Source organism: Eretmochelys imbricata, chromosome 7 (assembly GCF_965152235.1).
Source record: "Eretmochelys imbricata isolate rEreImb1 chromosome 7, rEreImb1.hap1, whole genome shotgun sequence".
Lineage (NCBI taxonomy): Eukaryota > Metazoa > Chordata > Testudines > Cheloniidae > Eretmochelys > Eretmochelys imbricata.
This window is the reverse complement of record NC_135578.1, coordinates 92655217-92671946: the sequence shown is the minus strand read 5'-3', so window position 1 is coordinate 92671946 and position 16730 is coordinate 92655217. Positions and strand designations below refer to the sequence as shown.

The following is a 16730-nucleotide window of genomic DNA, read 5'->3' as shown; positions in this document are numbered from 1 at the left end:
TCAGTATTAGTTTTATTGCTTTGCAGGTTTCTCATAAGGTTGTGACCAAAAATTAGAATGTCACAATTATAAAGTTAGAGATGGTACATCTGCCTCAACTTTGAGTTTTCTGGTATTTGTTCCACGTCAATTTTTTTTTAACATTAGAATTCTTTATTACACGTAAAAGTACATTATTGATACATTCTAAACACAAGTGAAAGAAAACTCACCCTTTATCCTTGGCATGTACATCAGCTCCATGCTGTAGTAACAGCTGCACAATCTTAACCCGGTTATACCCAGCTGCTAAGTGTAATGGAGTTGACTGGAGAGATAGAATGAATCCAAATTATAAGTTCAATTATTAACTAATCAAACATCGTGAAATGTAAAAGGAATACAACTAATTAAGTTATCTGAGTCCTCAAAATATTTGTACCATCAGCAGAGAGAGAATGTTTGAACAGTTATTTAATAAGTATTTGTGTAAAGGACATTTTTTCCCTACCTGCTCACTCCCCCCCCCCCCCCATGATTTAGTTACCATCAATACACATTGCAAGGCTTTACTCACCACTAATACATTCAGGCAAACAACAACTACAGTGACAGATTTTTGGGCTCTGCAGTCAGCTCCCACTTCCTCCCAGGTTAGTCCTTCCACAGATGTGCCAAAGCCCTCCCCCTGACACTCCCTCTGTGACTTGGCTGTTACCAGCATATAGTGCCAGATTATGAACAGTTCTCTTTACCAAGTAAGAAGTTAATTTTAAAAATAAGCCACAGTGACAGTTAACTGTGCTGGAGAGAAGACTGTGATTATATGCAGAACAAACAGAAAAACTTCACCTTATCTTCCATCTGAACTCCCTAGGCAGAAGACTGCTCTATGATCTGTCCAGTCAGTAGGCATGGGAGTGTTTAGTAAGGAGTACCGAGCAAAAGGCCTGAAGCAACAGGATTTGCACAGAGAAGTTTTCTTCATTCAGGCTGTGGATAGGTTCATCAACTTGAGGGGATTGCACAGTTGGACCAGATTCATGCTCCACAGGGAGGGGGAAGTAGTAGTATTGATGCTCAGACACTTAAAAGCTTTGGAGAGCTTCAAATATCCAACTGCAAGGTGTAACACGTAAGAAACTGGCTCGGGGAAAACACAGAAACTTAAGGGAATGAGCCCATGCAAATATCTAAATGGGAACCATGACAGGGCTATAGATAGCGACTTAAACCTTCAGGAAAGCTATGGGTTCAAACTAATGAAATTTCAAAAAAATTTTGGATGGGAATTTTGGCATTTTTAGCCAAGATACCCTTATCCTGCCAGGAATAAGTCCAGACCCTGTAAATGTAGTGTAAACTCTACTGTAAGAAGAGTAACGTCAGAGCCAGTGCCAAGTCTTGGGGACACAGGATGGAGGTGGTGCAAAAGAGGAGCATGGATACAACTCTTCAACTCACTTGGCAACTATTAGGATCAAAGAGGGAAAGCTTTTGTTGTAACTTTGACATCAGCACAGCTGCAGAGAAGGTCAGTCAGCATAAGAAAGTTGTTCTGCCACTACTCCTTGATCCAGAAGACAAATGCAAAAAGTGGTGGATATAGTTCTTTTTAAGCAAAGAAGAAAAGTATCTGACAGTTGCCATTGTCTTCAAACACAATTTTTTAAGTACAAGTTGAATATGACATACCAAAAATCTGACTCAAATGGTAGTTTTAAATATAAAGAATTAAATCTAAATGTTAACATTTCAAAACAAAATGTCTTTAAATGTGGCTTTGAGCTAAAATACCTTTCTGCCATCACTTGCATGACAGTTGACATTTAATGGTGTAAGAAGAGCCATCATCTTTTCTTCATTACCACCCCTAGGAAAAAAAACATTGTTTAAACAAACATGGGACATTTTGGCCAATTGATACTGCATATAAAAACAACTTTAGTTGCTTTCACTATTTACAGTGTTGCACAAATAGCAGAACCAACAAAACAGCTATTTGGGATGTTTCAAACCTATTAAAAACAACTTCTACAAAGGATTTCAAATTATACAATATGAACATTGACATATTACAAGCCAGTAGCTACTGTGCATCACATCATATATAGCCCTGAGCTATATGCTGGGACTCCATTAGGACAAGGTCCTGAGGTAAGGGTGCCATAATTGTTTTATTAATTTCACCCAGAAATGACTGCCCAAGGCCTAGTATGTACTCAGAAAGCAAACTTAAAATTAATTTGTATGTGTTATTAAAAAGTGAGTTATTCTGAAAATAATGCCATATGCAAATTGTTTTCTACATTTAATACATACCTGGCACTTTCTAAGAGTTCATCCTTCTTGTATTCACCTGAAAGTGAAGAGAAAATTATTTCCTTACCTATCGAAAGCATAAAATCCATGGAAAAAAGCTTTTATGATCTAAAGTTTTCTGCTTATCCTCCTCTTTCAGTATTTAGAGAGCAGTCTCCAGCTGTTTCCCCTCTTTAAAACAATTAGCACTTTGTGCTCTTGAAATTCTGATAGGTTCTGTCACCTATACTTGGGGTCTGGCCACAAATAAATAGAAATTAAACTAGTATTTAAGAAAAATCCAGCATATTACTTTTGAAGCATAAAAGCATATTACTTTTGAAATAGGAGCACTGGTAGCCATAATCTATCAGTTACAAATTTAAAAAGACACCACTTACCAGTCAGCACTACTTTGGCAGATGGGTCTGCTAAATCCAAAGCTGTCCTTCCATCTGTATTACGGATGGCTGGTTCAGCACCATGCTGCAGCAGTACTATAAAATAGCAAAGTCTTTTATGTGAAACAACTCTGATAGAAACTGGGCTTTTGAAATATGGCTTGTCATCCCACCAAGATCCATCAACAGAATGGCCCAGTTGGGGAGGCACAAAAGACCTAAGTCATTATGTTAAAGTTTCTGTTGCTTCCATGTGTTATGGGGACCAGCAGCAGGGCAGGATAGATGGGTCTAAGACAGAGTGTGGGAAGAGAGAAAGACCACTTAGTAGTCAAAATACTACTCCTAAAATAAATCCACTTTACATGACTACTTTTCCCCTGCCCCCACCATGTAATTCTCTCCACCTGAGAGAGAACCATATAAGGCAGCAGAGGGATTTTTGCATTTCTGTAACATGTAGTATGTGTCAACAGATTTTTATATGTCAAGTTTCCGCTCACAGTAAATTTTTTGTTTCTGTGAGCATGAACCTGACAAACCAGAATTTAGTGATGGGCAGAGATTGGCGTTTTGTTTTTTTTTTTTATTAAAGAATTGGGCTTTGCAGGGTTTTACTCTCACACAAGTCAGTTGAGGGGGAAATCTGATAAAGTTACCTATGCAGACATCAATCTTGCCCTTAATGGCAGCTTCATGAAGAGGAGTATAGTTCCAATTATCCCGAGCATTAGGATCTGCACCATGACGCAAAAGAAGATTGACAACTTCAGCGTGACCGAAAGAGCAGGCATTATGAAGAGGAATGAGGCCACCATCATCTCGTGCATGGACATTGGCACCACTCTGAAGCAAATATTCAACTACATCCTTCCGACCAAAACCTAAAACAAGAAGATGACTCTGTATAAACCACTAGGCATTGAAAGAATCAGAAAGTCCAAGATTAAAATTAGAAAAGCAAGACACTTAAATAGGGAAACTGCTATAGAAGAAACCACAACTGAGTTCTCTGCTACAGCAGTACTTTTATTGAAACCAACGTATTAAAATTAAAAACCCTACATCTAATGCTAAAGAGTATACTGATACTACACCTACGTGTATATAGTCTAACTACAGCTATCTTGGTCAGAAAGGCTAGAATAAACAGTAGTAACCTGAAAATATCAGGTAACATTAGTGCAGGACATTGACAAGCATAGGGAAGAAAGATGGTTGAATGCTTAAGGTGCCCCAAGCACTCCAGAAAACTAGGTTAAATTCTCTGCTCTACTACAGATTTCCTCTGTGAGCGTGAGCAAGTAACTAAGACCTTGTTTATACACACAACTACAATTATATCATTGCAAGCCCCGGTGTGGACTCTCCACTCCAGTCCCTGCTTCCCCCATAAAAATACTCTAAGGCTCTCATTCTTGGTAGAGCCCAGACTACAGACCATGATCTCCATGCAACAAGTTAGTTAAGCTGCTACCTCTGAGAGGTGCAAGCAGCATCAGGGGGAAGCAGAGTGATTTCCTCTGTGTGCAGCACCAGACAGTCTGGGTGCCATAGTTTTCCAGTGATTCACGCTTTTCTGGTGTTTCAATTTACACACACATTATTGAGCTGCATATTAGACCTTGCTTCACTTGGCCAATGAATTATAAGAACATTCATAGTCACCAGAGAATCAGAAATATATAAAGAATATATACCCCCATTAGGGTTGGGCCTTTGACTGGTCAAGAAATAACTACTCAGCTGACCAGCCAAACATTGCCAAATGATGTAAAATATGGTTATATTTTAAAGAACTAATTTAATAGAATAGTAACAAAAAAGAATATAACTTTATGGTCTCCAGTAGGCATAGCCTTAGATCAGTGGTCTCCATTCTTTTCATGCACAAGATCATTTTTTTAAATTTAAATGCAACCCAGGATCTACCCCTCCCCTTCCCTGAGGCCCTGCCCACTCCATCCATCCACCCACCATTGCTCGCTCGCTCTTCCCCACTCTCACTCACTTTCACTGGGGGAGGGGGTTGGGGTGTGAGAGGGGGTGAAGGGTACAAGCTCTGGGAGGGAGTTTGGGTGCAGGAGAGGTGCGGGCTCCTGCTGGGCAGCACTTACATCGGGTGGTGGCGCAGCAGGGGTAAGGTAGACTGCCTGCCTGCCCGCCCTGGCCCTATGCCACTCCTGGAACCGACCATCACCCCGTTAGGGTGGGGCCACGTGGCTTCACGTGCTGCCCCTCTCTGCAAGCACTGCCCCTGCAGCTCCCATTGGCTGCAGTTTCCCATTCCCAGCCAATGGGAGCTGTGGGGGCTGTGTTTACAGACAAGAGCAGCACGTGGAGACCCCTGCCCAGCCCTTCCCCTCCTTTCCCCTCCCCCGGGGCCTCAAGGGCATGCTGGCTGCTTCCGGGAGCAGCGCAGGGCCAGAGCAGGCAGGGAGCCTGCCTTAGCCCCACTGCACCGCTGGACTTTTAGTGGCCAGAGATTGTGATACTGGCAGAGGCTCCAGGATCGACCAGTTGATTACGATTTACAGGTTGGTGACCACTGCCTTAGAGTCATACTTATGCCTAATTACAAAAAAAGTTACTTTACTGAGTTATTTTAACTCAGAAAAATGCAAAAACACAATCAAATGAAGCTCTAAAAAAATGAGAATTACTACCTTTTAGCAATTAGATGCGTATGTTATTCCAGACTCAACGGTTACAAAAGAAATATGAAATTAGAAATAAAACTATAAAAGGAGAGTCATTTTTAAATGCACCTATGCTAGCTAGGTAGCAGGCCAACTCCTCAAACCTCTTGCTTTCATCATCTGCTTCATCTATATCTGCCAAAACACAGCAGCATTGCCTTCGTCTGATAATTACTGAGTCAACTCTTCATCTGCCATTTTCTTCTCTAATCTTGAACTGTGATACATGCTCACTAGCTTCCCATTGGAGGTCTTCAGTCTATTTCTTGTTTTTGAAAATTTCTCCTCAAACCTATCCATTTCATTCCACACATGTAGTAGTACAAAGAAGCACTAAAAGAATTTCTGCCACTGTAGCTAGAGTGCAAGGATGACGCAACCCTTACCACCATGACGAAGGAGCAACCTGTTCTGTATTCAACTGCTGGGATGGTACTCCATTGTTTTAGGACTGAACTGGATGTGTCTTGCTTTATAATTTTCTACCTCCATCCAAACTGTTTATATATCCTTTGAAATTTGCAACAGACACTATGAGGTCACGAGATTAATCAAATTCATCATCAGCAAAGTCCTGGCCCAGGAACTGTGGCTCAAGAAGGCAGGCAGCATTATGGGTGGAAGATATCACTTGATTTTTTTTCAGCGATATTTCGTATATTTGTTTTCTCTTGAGCTTCTGTAAGTGGACTGTATTCAGTATTCTCACAAATAAGTTAATGTTCAGGTACTTTTTCTTGGCATCAGACAATGCAGAACTATCATTTTCCATATTTTGAGTGGCTATGGCTTAAAGCAGTGAAATAAATTTTGAGTTTTGCATCCAAAAACATATTGTCAAGAATGTCAGTAAGGATTACTCTTCTACTCCTTCAACAGCAGCTGTTTGAGGAGCCTTCTTGCTTATTTGAAGAACACAGACATTTAACAGAAGATGTCCATTGTACTGAGTAAGCCTTGTCATACTCAGATGAAACTGAGAGCTGTAATAAATTATACTATAAAATGGCTGCTGGGCATTTGATTTTGAAAAATCTGATGATGCTTTTCTCTTCTGGCGTATGATGAGAAAGCTGACAGATTTTCAACATCACCAGTGAAAAGCTGCATCATATGGGCAGCACATATGTAACACAGATGGTGTGGATATTAATTTTTCAACAAAGCCCAAGCAGCTCTCATATTACCCACGCTGTTGGTCACAACCAAAATAACTTTTTGTGGACCCAATGCATTGCTTTTTTTTTTTTTAAAACTGGTCAGCAATAATGTTGGGCAATGTGGTGATGATCAGATGCTCAGTAAAACACTGGCTGCTGACTTGTCACTACGAAGTTGATGACTCACTCATTGCAAATATTACTCCATCATACACGAGACACATGTGAGGAGCTTGCACAATATGAACAACTCTTTTTCAAGTTGCCTTCTTTGTCATTCAAAAAACTTCCTGCAAATATTTGGTACTTTGTAAATTGGATGCAACCTATAAAAAAATTCTAGCATATGAGGATTTTCAACTACATGAAATGGTGTCCTCATGACATAAATACATCCAAACACACAATCAAAGTCATTTTCTGGTCATGATCAGTTCTATCCAAAAACCTCTTTATCAATTTGATGAATATCTGAAGACTTTCCAGGAGTAGGAGTTCTGAAGCTGATAAAGTAGAAAAATTCTTATTAGAAGGTGAAGAAATGGAATTAGCTTCACTTTCACTGTCACTCATATCTCTTCATCAAAAGACTCCATGCTTCATAATGCTGCTGTTGAAGACTATGTAGAAAGAGAATGCACAGGAGAAAAATTTCTCCTCCCCGCCCTCCCAAAAGTGACTGCAATAATCTCTCTAACAGTGGCTGGACACATCACAAGAATTCAAGAAGTGTTTCTGTATTCTGTCTACATGTTACATACTCAGAACAACAAAACTTGCACTCAACTTTAACAATTTTTTTCATGTTCACCTCTCGTAAAAAAAGTTCATAAAAATGATTTTGGCTTTCCCTGACCCTGTCGTCACAATTATAAATGCATCACTATTTCTAAAATGCTCTCTCGATTAAAAAAATATCTCTTGTACTTAAATCAAACAGTACCCATTCAGTTCTATTTCTAACTACTGCTGTTCCAGAATACTTAAGACAATAACAATGTCTTCAGGCATGCCGCCCCCTCCCTCCAAAGACCCTTAAGGTGAAGGCATGCTGGTAGACTGACTTATGCTAATGGGGATTGTGCTAGTCAGGTGTATGAACACTGCAGCACTAGCTGGGACTTGGGCTAGACACCTGGGCTCAGACCCGGAGGATAGGGTAGGCTAAAGCTGGGGTAGCTAGCCCAAGTCTTTGCTGGTACTGCAACATCAACAGTTATTTTTAACACACTAGTGTGAGCCCCTCCAACACAAGTCCCACTGACATATCCTTACAGATTTTCGAGGGAGGGCAGCCCCTTCTCCCTGCAGCAAACACAATGGACTCAAAAGGCAGGAGAAACAGAACAGGAAGGGAGTAGTAGCCTCTACAGAAATGCAATGTCACATCTCCTTCAGCACAGAATTTTTTCATAAATCAACATGGCATAGCTGGGGGTATGTGAAGAGGCTTTTTGTTGAGGGGGAGGAATGAGTGCTTATTTACTTGAGCTTTTAATGTACATTGTTTAGCTTTGCTGAAGATCAGAAAGGTGTTGGGGGTTTTCTTTAAACTGATTTTTGTTAAGAGAGGCTTAGGGCTAGTCTACACTGGCAATGCTAAAGCACTGCCATGGCAGCACTTTAACAAGAGAAGTCTCCCTGCACTCTAAAAAAAAAACCAAACTACCTCTGCAAGGGGCGTGGCTCCCAGTGATAGTGCACTGTCTACACTGGCACTTTACAGCACTGAAACTTGCTGAGCTCAGGGGAGTGTGTTTTTCATACCCCGGAGAATGGAACTTGCAGAGCTGTAAATTGCCACTGTAGACAAGCCCTTAATGGCTGTGCCTCTTTGCTCCTTGTGTTGGGGGAGGAGGTTTAATAACTGAACAGTCCTATACCTACCTCAGTCCTTTCTGAGTTAACTTCTGTATGTTTGTCTAGTAAATTTAGATTGTAAGATATTTGGGGCAGGGACCATATCTTTTGTCTTGTTTAATGTGCTTTGCAAACCACCATGTACTCCAGTGCCTTAATATACAAATAAAGATCTTCACACAATGTTTTCCTTGAAGATTCCAGATAATCAAAATGCTCATCTTTCTATTAATTCACCTCTTTCCCCAACCAATAGCATTAGCATGAAATAAAATGAATGATTGACACTTAAGTAGGCTTGCTAACCGATGGCACTATGATGCAATCAAAAAGGTAGGCCCAGGCTGCTGCCTACATTAGAGCGTTCCTGCTGAAATAACTGACCATGTTTGACTGGTCAAATAACAGGTGGCCAGCTGACTGGCTTGCCAAGTCAAAACCGCATCCTTAAAAGCATAATCCATCCATTAAAGCAGGGTGTACACATTAGCTTTTATAATGGTATAACAATTTTGGTTGGGGGGGGGGGGGGCTTGTTGTACCAATTTTCACTATACCAGTGTAGTTAATGAAGTACAACTTCTGTGTTTAGTCAAGTCTTAACTTCCTGGAATAAGGAAGAAATAGGATACCAGAGTACTTAACTACTACTCTGATTTGGTATGAAAATTCTTATGAGCTTCCAAGTATACTGCAACACCTCTGAACATGTCAGCAGCAGTGTTTAAACCTGGGATCTCTGAATCTAAAACCATGAGCCTCTGAATTTCTGAGGAAAAGATCCAGTTAGCTTAAAGGCTGCGAAGCAAAAATGTCCTTGTAGTCCAGCCACAAGTGGGGGGAACGGATGGCCACACTGCAACATGTAATACACAACTATTTTAAAAAAGTGATAATGGAAGGATGAAGTTTCTGGAAGGAAACTTAAAACCTCAACAACAGCAGCTTCCTTCAAAAAACATCTATGTTGGATAGAGGCTAGATTTTTGTTTTGTTTTTTTACTGTAGAGTACCTATATTTAAGTTTTATAGGAAAAAATGTTAAACTAAATTGTGTATAAACATTAAACAAATAGAAAAATTAGTTATGAATATGCTGGCACTTAGTCTATTTTTAACATACTTTTACTTGTACTTTCTTGGTTTGGAAGTAAACTGGGTTCTGTATTCTAATTCACTGACCAAATTTTGCTGCAGCAAAAACTTGGGTTTTTGGTTTGGTTTTCATTTTGTTTTAAAGATTAGAATATAGGTCTCTTGAAGAGCCAATGTCTCATTTCTCTAGTCAGTCCTTTTTCCAAGCAGAGAAAAAGAACCAACCACAAACTTTTATTACTGACCATCCGGTGGGGGTGAGAGAACGTAAATCTTCCATCTACCAAAAACCTCTCAACAGACAACTTATTCAAGTCTGTAAAGGTCAACATTACATACGGAAGATCCTGATTGAAGGCAAGTAGATTTCTTACCAATTTAAAGTTTTCACTGTCTCCCCATTCATTGGCTCAAAACAAACTGAATGTCCCCCACTTATAAAATAAATGTGGTTTAATTCTGAAATTGTACAGTGGGGGAAAATTTAGTGACTTTGCACAGCTACAATTTCAGGAAGTTCACCACTTCTATATTTAGTGATCCCTAATACAATTATACATATCTGAACAAAAGTGAAGCATGAACAGATTTTTATTTTTTTTTAATTAACAAGTGAGGCTTTACGTTCCAATTAAGTTGCTGGCAAGCAAAAAATGTAGCCAATTTAACAAAGCACTGCAAAATTCTACTTGTCTGCTCATGTGGGGCAAGTAATATTTTTAAGTAAAATATCAATTTTTGTCCACCATGGAGTGGACAAGCAAATTATGCCTAGGCTGGCATGTGACAATTATGCAAGCCTGGTTTAATGTGATCTTGCACTAACACAAGCCTAAATTTATATAAAGCAGTTTTGTAATGGTGTTAGTCCAATGCTGGCTACATCTTAACTATTTCTCTAATTGAAAATGCACCAGCACTGCAAATCTCGTCCATTTTTTGAAGTTTTGACAGCTCTCTCTTTTCAAGAGGCTAGGATGACTTAGGACACTTGCTCATGTATATCCTAGTCATAGAACTAAATTTTACAGGATGTGATTGATGCCTATGAAGGTCCTTGAGGCACTTCAGAATCACCTTTATCTCTACAGAAGAGGCACAAGTTTTTTTTTCTGGAGAAACCAAAAACCTTAGTGAGCAGTGTAGATTGATTTTTAAATGATGATTTAAATCACCAAGTGGAAAAACTTAAAATTAAATCAACTTTCCAATTTGTACTTCCTTTATTTTCTAGAGAGGTGTATTATCATTGGTTGATGTAACCATTAAAGCAGGGGTTCTCAAACTGGGGTCACAAGGTAATTACATGGGGGTGTGTCACAAGCTGTCAGCCTCCACCCCAAACCCCATTTTGCCGCCAGCATTTATAATGGTGTTAAATATACTTTAAAGTGTTTTTAATTTATAAGGGGGGGGTCCACACTGAGAAGCTTGCTATGTGAAAGAGGTCACCAGTATAAAAGTTTGAGAACCACTGCATTAAAGCATGCTGATTTACAACTAAATAGAGCCTTTATACCAAATTAAGTACATCTTTCTGCTGTCTAGGAGAGGTACACATCTATATATTTATTCAAGCAATCATGCAGTTACTGATGACAGCTGAGGATCTTCCTCTGTCTACTTCTGTGATAGGTCTTATTTAGACTTTTACTTGACTGACTTCCTGGACTTTCCTCAGGATTTGAAACTGATTTATATCCGTATTCTCTTGCTTCTCATCAATTCTAACAGTATTTGTGTATAGTCACTAGGAGAGGCTCCTGTGTCCTCTTGGCATTGGGTTAATTTCCCTGCAAGTTATTTGTATACTTTATTGCCTAGGAGCTGTAGTCAGGGACCAGGACCCCACTTACTAGTTGCTGTACAACACAGACGTGAGGGACAATCCCTGCTCCAAAGAGTTTACAAACTAAGTATATCTGTTCCTCATATCTTCCGGGGGTTTTGTTTTGTTTTTAAAACGGAATGTTTAGCTCCTAGGAAGGGCATTCTGGCTACTACAAATCCCTTGAATCTGTGGCATTTTCTAGTTGTCGTGCTCCACGACAAAGGGTTGCCTGCCTGCAGATCATCATCCTCAGACCAGTCTACACCTAGAATTTAGGCTGTCAATGCTCAGGGGAATGAAAAATTCATACCTCCTGAGACGCGCCACCTCCTCTTAGACAAGTGGATTAACTAGAGTGACAGAAAAACCCTTTCATCAACTTAATGAGTGTCTACACTATGGCCATAGCTGTGCTTTTGTAGCATAGACCTAGCCTTACACATGCCCCTAACTTTTGCTAATTGGACTTGATTACATGCCTACTTTGTGCAGACAGTGACACTCTTGACTTAAGCTTCAATACAACTTAACTGCCCTAGGTTCATCTTACGTGTGCAATGGAGTTAAGAAACATCAAGATTAATCTCCACCAAGATCCCCTGCTTCATTGTTTCCAGATAGCAGCACATGCATGAGAACAGCAAGTTCTCTCAATCCTTTTCAGTTAGACCAGGAGGAAGAACAGAAATCCATTATTTAAGGAATGGGAGAGAGAGGCTGCATCTTTTTAAAGTCTAAGCCAGAGTGACAATACAAGGGAAAAAGAAACACACATTCCCTGGTATAGTGCCATCATCTCTGTTGCAAAGCAACAACTTACAGGATAAGTACACTTCTCCAGAACTGAACTAAACCAAATAAAAAAGGTTGCCTAGCACATGCATTAATACAAAAGTGTGCACACCCAGCCTCATTAACAGAGGTTCTGCTGTGCAAAACTACAGCAGAGCCTTTGTTACCACTTCCTGGTATGTTACTTCTATCTTAAGTAGTCCAGTAATTCTCCAGAGACAGAAGACAGAGAGAGCAGCCCTTATTATTCACACTCTGAATGATGGAACAAAAAAACCCCAAAGACGAGTTTGCTACCAATCACATTACTCTTTTTCATTTACTAGAGTTAGGTTCACAGTCGAAAAGTTCCATCCAATGGAAGGCTATAAGTCCGGGGTTCTCAAACTGGGGGTCAGGACCCCACAGGGGATCACGAGGTTATTACATGTGGGTGGGGGGGGTCGCAAGCGGTCAGCCTCCACCGCAAACCTTGCTTTGCCGCCAGTATTTATAATGGTGTTAAATATATAAACAAGTATTTTTAATTTATAAGAGGGGTCACATTCAGAGGTCTGCTATGTGAAAGAGATCACCAGTATAATAGTTTGAGAAACATGGCTATAAGTATATCTTCCCAAGAGAGACTGACAGGTAGGTCTCTCCACCAGAAAGATCCTGCAGTTCTGGGAGGGAAGACATCAGTAACAGCCTTGTAATCCTCCTGTGTTCAGGAACCAAAGGGAGGAATATGGAACACATGGCCGCTCCCAACATCTCTGCTACCTAGTGGCATACATCACCTATCTGATTCTATTGGGAATTTAATCTAAGTGTGATTTATTTAAGGTTATTCAGAGTCTTTAAAGTTCCACTGGACAAAACTAAGCAGGGTTATTCTTATCTAGGCACTTACAGAGACTATACTGGGAGCATCCCTTCAGTAATTAAAAATAGATTACCTTCTAACTCCCAAGCCTGTAGTAGAAATAGCTTAACTGGCTAGCAAAAGAATTTGAGTTTATGAATCAACTGAAGGTGTGCTGTGTGTAAAGATCTTATTGAAAGAAATGAGTTTGGTACTTAGGTTTTGAAAGCACAAGGAGTTCCATAGTTTATTAAAGTTGTCTTAAGTGTTCATAAGCTTCCCTTTAATGGTAAACTATTTCACAGTTTCAGTGGAACACAGCTATCTTGCAAGAGGCTTTCAGGTAATTAGGGCTAATCCCATGAAGTCCTTTGAATATGAAAAGTCACACCTTCAGCAGGACTCTCTTCAATGGGGAATCCAAGCAGAGTGGAGCAGAAAGGCTACATGTTCATAATGACCTATGTTTGGCAAACAATGGGCTACTGATTTTGTACTATTTCCACCGTGAGTATTTATCCCTAGAAATGAGCTGCAATATACAAGCCTAAAGAGTCCACATAAGTGTTAGACAGCTACAATTAGATTTGTGCCTGAAGCGATAGGGCACAATCTCCTTGCCAGTTGCAATGACTACTTTGTGATGTCATGGTTATTTAGGCATCCAAAAGCACTGAATCCAAGCAATGCTCATTTACAAGCGACACCAACATCATCCGATGAAGTGAGCTGTAGCTCACGAAAGCTTATGCTCAAATAAATTTGTTAGTCTCTAAGGTGCCACAAGTACTCCTTTTCTTTTAACAACAACAAAAAAAAGTGTGGGACTTACACTGTCTGACAGGTCCTAGTAATAGAGGGCAGTTTTAAAATCAACATGAGCAAAGCTAGTTCTCCTCAACTCTCAGTCCAGATACTTAAATACCCTACTCACAGTAGGACATAAAGTATCTCCTAACATTTCTGTAGAGCAGAAAGCATTAATACTCCAATTTTCCAGGAGGGGAACCAACGCAGTTCCTGAGAGTCAAAGGACTTGTCAAACAGGAAGTTTGGAAACACAGCCAACCTCTGACCTCAGATCGCCTGAGGCCTGATCCAGCACCTTAGCCAGAAGGCCATACCAGCCAGTCAGCGGCCACCGTCTTCCGTTCAGCTGGGCAGGCCCCAACCTCTGTGGCGCTTGGGACTCTCACCATCACCAACTGGGTGTCTGGCGCCCAGCAAGCAGGGCGGATCGCCAGGCTGGCGTGTGCACAACTGGGCGGGGGGGGTGGGCAACCCCCCTCAACGCGCGTCGCTGAAGCACGGACACAGCCCCTTTCGCGGAGATACGCTGTGCAGAGCCAGGAGCCCCCAGCGCCGGCCGCGAGCGGAGCCGACAGGGCCAGTCACCAGGCGGCTCGGGCCAGGTGCGTGGCACAGCCAGACGCGGGCTGGCTCCCACACAGGCCCGGGCGGGCGGCGCCGGCCCCGCCAGAGCAGACGTGCGCCCGATACCTGCGGCGAAGTGCAGGGGGCTGGACTTCCTGCCCGCCGTGTCCCTGCCGTTCACGTTCTCGGACCGCACCAGCCGCTTAACCCGCTCCACGTCCCCGTTCCTGCAGGCCTCGAACAGCTCCCGGGCCGGCTCCGTCGCGGGCCCGCAGCCCGGCGCCTCCGCCAAGGGGGCCGCCCCGCCCGCGCCCCGCCGCCCGGCCATGGCGCTCCCCCTCCCAGCAGCAGCAGCGTTTCGAGTGTCTGTCACAGGCCGCCCCCCGCCATGGCCCCGGCCCCCGACACGCGTCGCTACAGGAGGAAGCAAACCCAGGTCAACCCCGGCCAGATTCCCCCCACAGTTCCAGCGGCCTCAACCAGGCACGCTGCGCGTGCGTGCGTGCGTGCGCCCGCCTTGGGGGAGGGGCTAGGTGCGCGGCACATAGAGCATGCGCAGAAAGGACAGCCGCCACCAGACTAAACGCCAGAGCATGAGTATTGCTGTGTGCGCGTGCGCGAGGCGAGACTCCCCCAGCGCGTGAGCACAGCGCAGAGACTCGGAGTCGGCGGTGATATAGGCAGGGGCGGGGCCGATTCAGTGTGAGAGCCCAGTGGTGAGGTGAGGGACCCCTCCCGGCGCACTAGTGCCTCGGCAGCTCAGGGCAGGTGGTGGGCGGGCCTTTGCTTCTGACGATATAGCGATGGCCCTCGTGGGGCCCGAAGCACCATCCGGCGGGGCTGTGGTGGCGCACCGGTGTCATGGCTCAGGATAAGGCAGTCTGCCCGTGGTGCCATGCGGCCGCGTGCCTGCTGCTCCAAGGCAGCCTGGAGCGCTCCTGTGGACATAATAAAACCATCTTCAGCAGAGGGGGTAGCTATGTCTCCAGGCGAAGCTCTCCCCCGGATATAGCGCTGTCCACACTGTGCTTAGGTCGGGGTAACTTACCTCACTCAGGGGGTGGCTTATTCACACCCCGAGCAACAGAAGTGGTTGTGTACAAGCCCTGAGATGAGTAAAGTGCAGGTCAGGATTCTAGTTGCATTTTACTGCCTAAATCACTACATCCTCTTTCTTCTTAAATCTCCAGGGCCCCTAGTGATTCTATACACAGAGGACCAAGGCATAGGTTAGATGAGGTCAAGGGCAGCCCAGGTATATAATTTTTAGGTGGATGCTGCCCATAGTTTTCTGGTAGGTCCAAAGAGACCATAGGCCATAAAAGTAATCACAAACTGACTGTATATCACTTGGCAAAATGGCTCCTTTAATCAGAGAGAGCTGGATGTGTGTGAAGTAAGAAGTGAAGTCAAACTCATGGGCTTGGGGCTTGTATACTACCATCTATCTCTCTCTAAGGCACCAGCTGAGTCTAGACTTGTCTTCACTGTTTGCTTGGAGTTTATAGCTTGGTAAAACTAAAGTGCCTTCACTGTTTACCTGGAATAGCTCACATGCATTAGTGACAAGCCCTCTGTTGGCAGGTCAGTCCATCAGTCTATCACTCACTGAATTCTTCTTTAACAACTGTGAGCTGCTCATATTCAGGAACGAGGCTTTGCTTTCTTGAAGAATAAGCTTTATTTAACCAAAATTGCTGAAATTTAAACAGGAGTTTCAGGTCAGATTGTCACATGCACAGTCTGCAGTCCCCCATTCTCTTGGAATTTGTGGGCAAAAAAGCATCAGAAGAGTAATTTTAAAAATCAGGCCTGTTTTTGGAGGACCTATATCTTTTGTCAAATTACCCTGATTTTACATCAGATATTATATGCCTATACTTGAGGTGGCCTACGAGTTTCCATGGCACTCTTCAGAGGCATGTGTATTTCACAGCATTTTATAAAGGTGGCTCTTAAATAGAAAGTTTGCTGCAGTCTTAACTACGAGGCAGGTGTTCTCACAACAAAATTTTTTGGTGGTCTCAGAGTGGCCACTGACAATCTTTCCTAAAATACGTAATTAACTTTAGGAAAAACAAATAAATATGCACATATATATGTCCAAATCATTGTAATTTATTTATGTAGGGGTTGTTTTTTTTGCAGACTCAAGAGCAAAAATAATGTACAGTTGTCTCTTTTCTTTACTGGAGATAAACAGAATAGAAACACAAATAAAGTAAAAAGAAAAGGAGTACTTGTGGCACCTTAGAGAGATTAACCAATTTATTTGAGCATAAGCTTTCGTGAGCTACAGCTCACTTCATCCGATGAAGTGAGCTGTAGCTCACGAAAGTTTATGCTCAGATAAATTGGTTAGTCTCTAAGGTGCCACAAGTACTCCTTTTC

The 16730-nt window shown here is 42.3% G+C and overlaps 1 protein-coding gene across 3 annotated transcripts in view; it reads right to left on the bottom strand.

Moving 5' to 3' along the window:
- The window catches only part of TNKS2 (tankyrase 2), a 68820-nt gene extending 54053 nt beyond the window's left edge, over positions 1-14767 (bottom strand). For 2 of the 3 annotated variants that reach the window (XM_077822497.1, XM_077822498.1), the window contains exons 1-6: positions 14466-14765; positions 3341-3565; positions 2682-2777; positions 2302-2338; positions 1777-1852; positions 213-307 (exon numbers count right to left, since the gene is read on the bottom strand). In XM_077822497.1, the coding sequence (XP_077678623.1) occupies positions 213-307; positions 1777-1852; positions 2302-2338; positions 2682-2777; positions 3341-3565; positions 14466-14667 (731 nt within the window). In that variant the 5' untranslated portion in view covers positions 14668-14765. Of the gene's footprint in view, positions 1-212; positions 308-1776; positions 1853-2301; positions 2339-2681; positions 2778-3340; positions 3566-14465 lie in introns of all 3 variants that reach the window. The other variant, XM_077822499.1, reaches the window with a different exon arrangement.
- Between the last annotated feature and the right edge of the window lie 1963 nt (positions 14768-16730).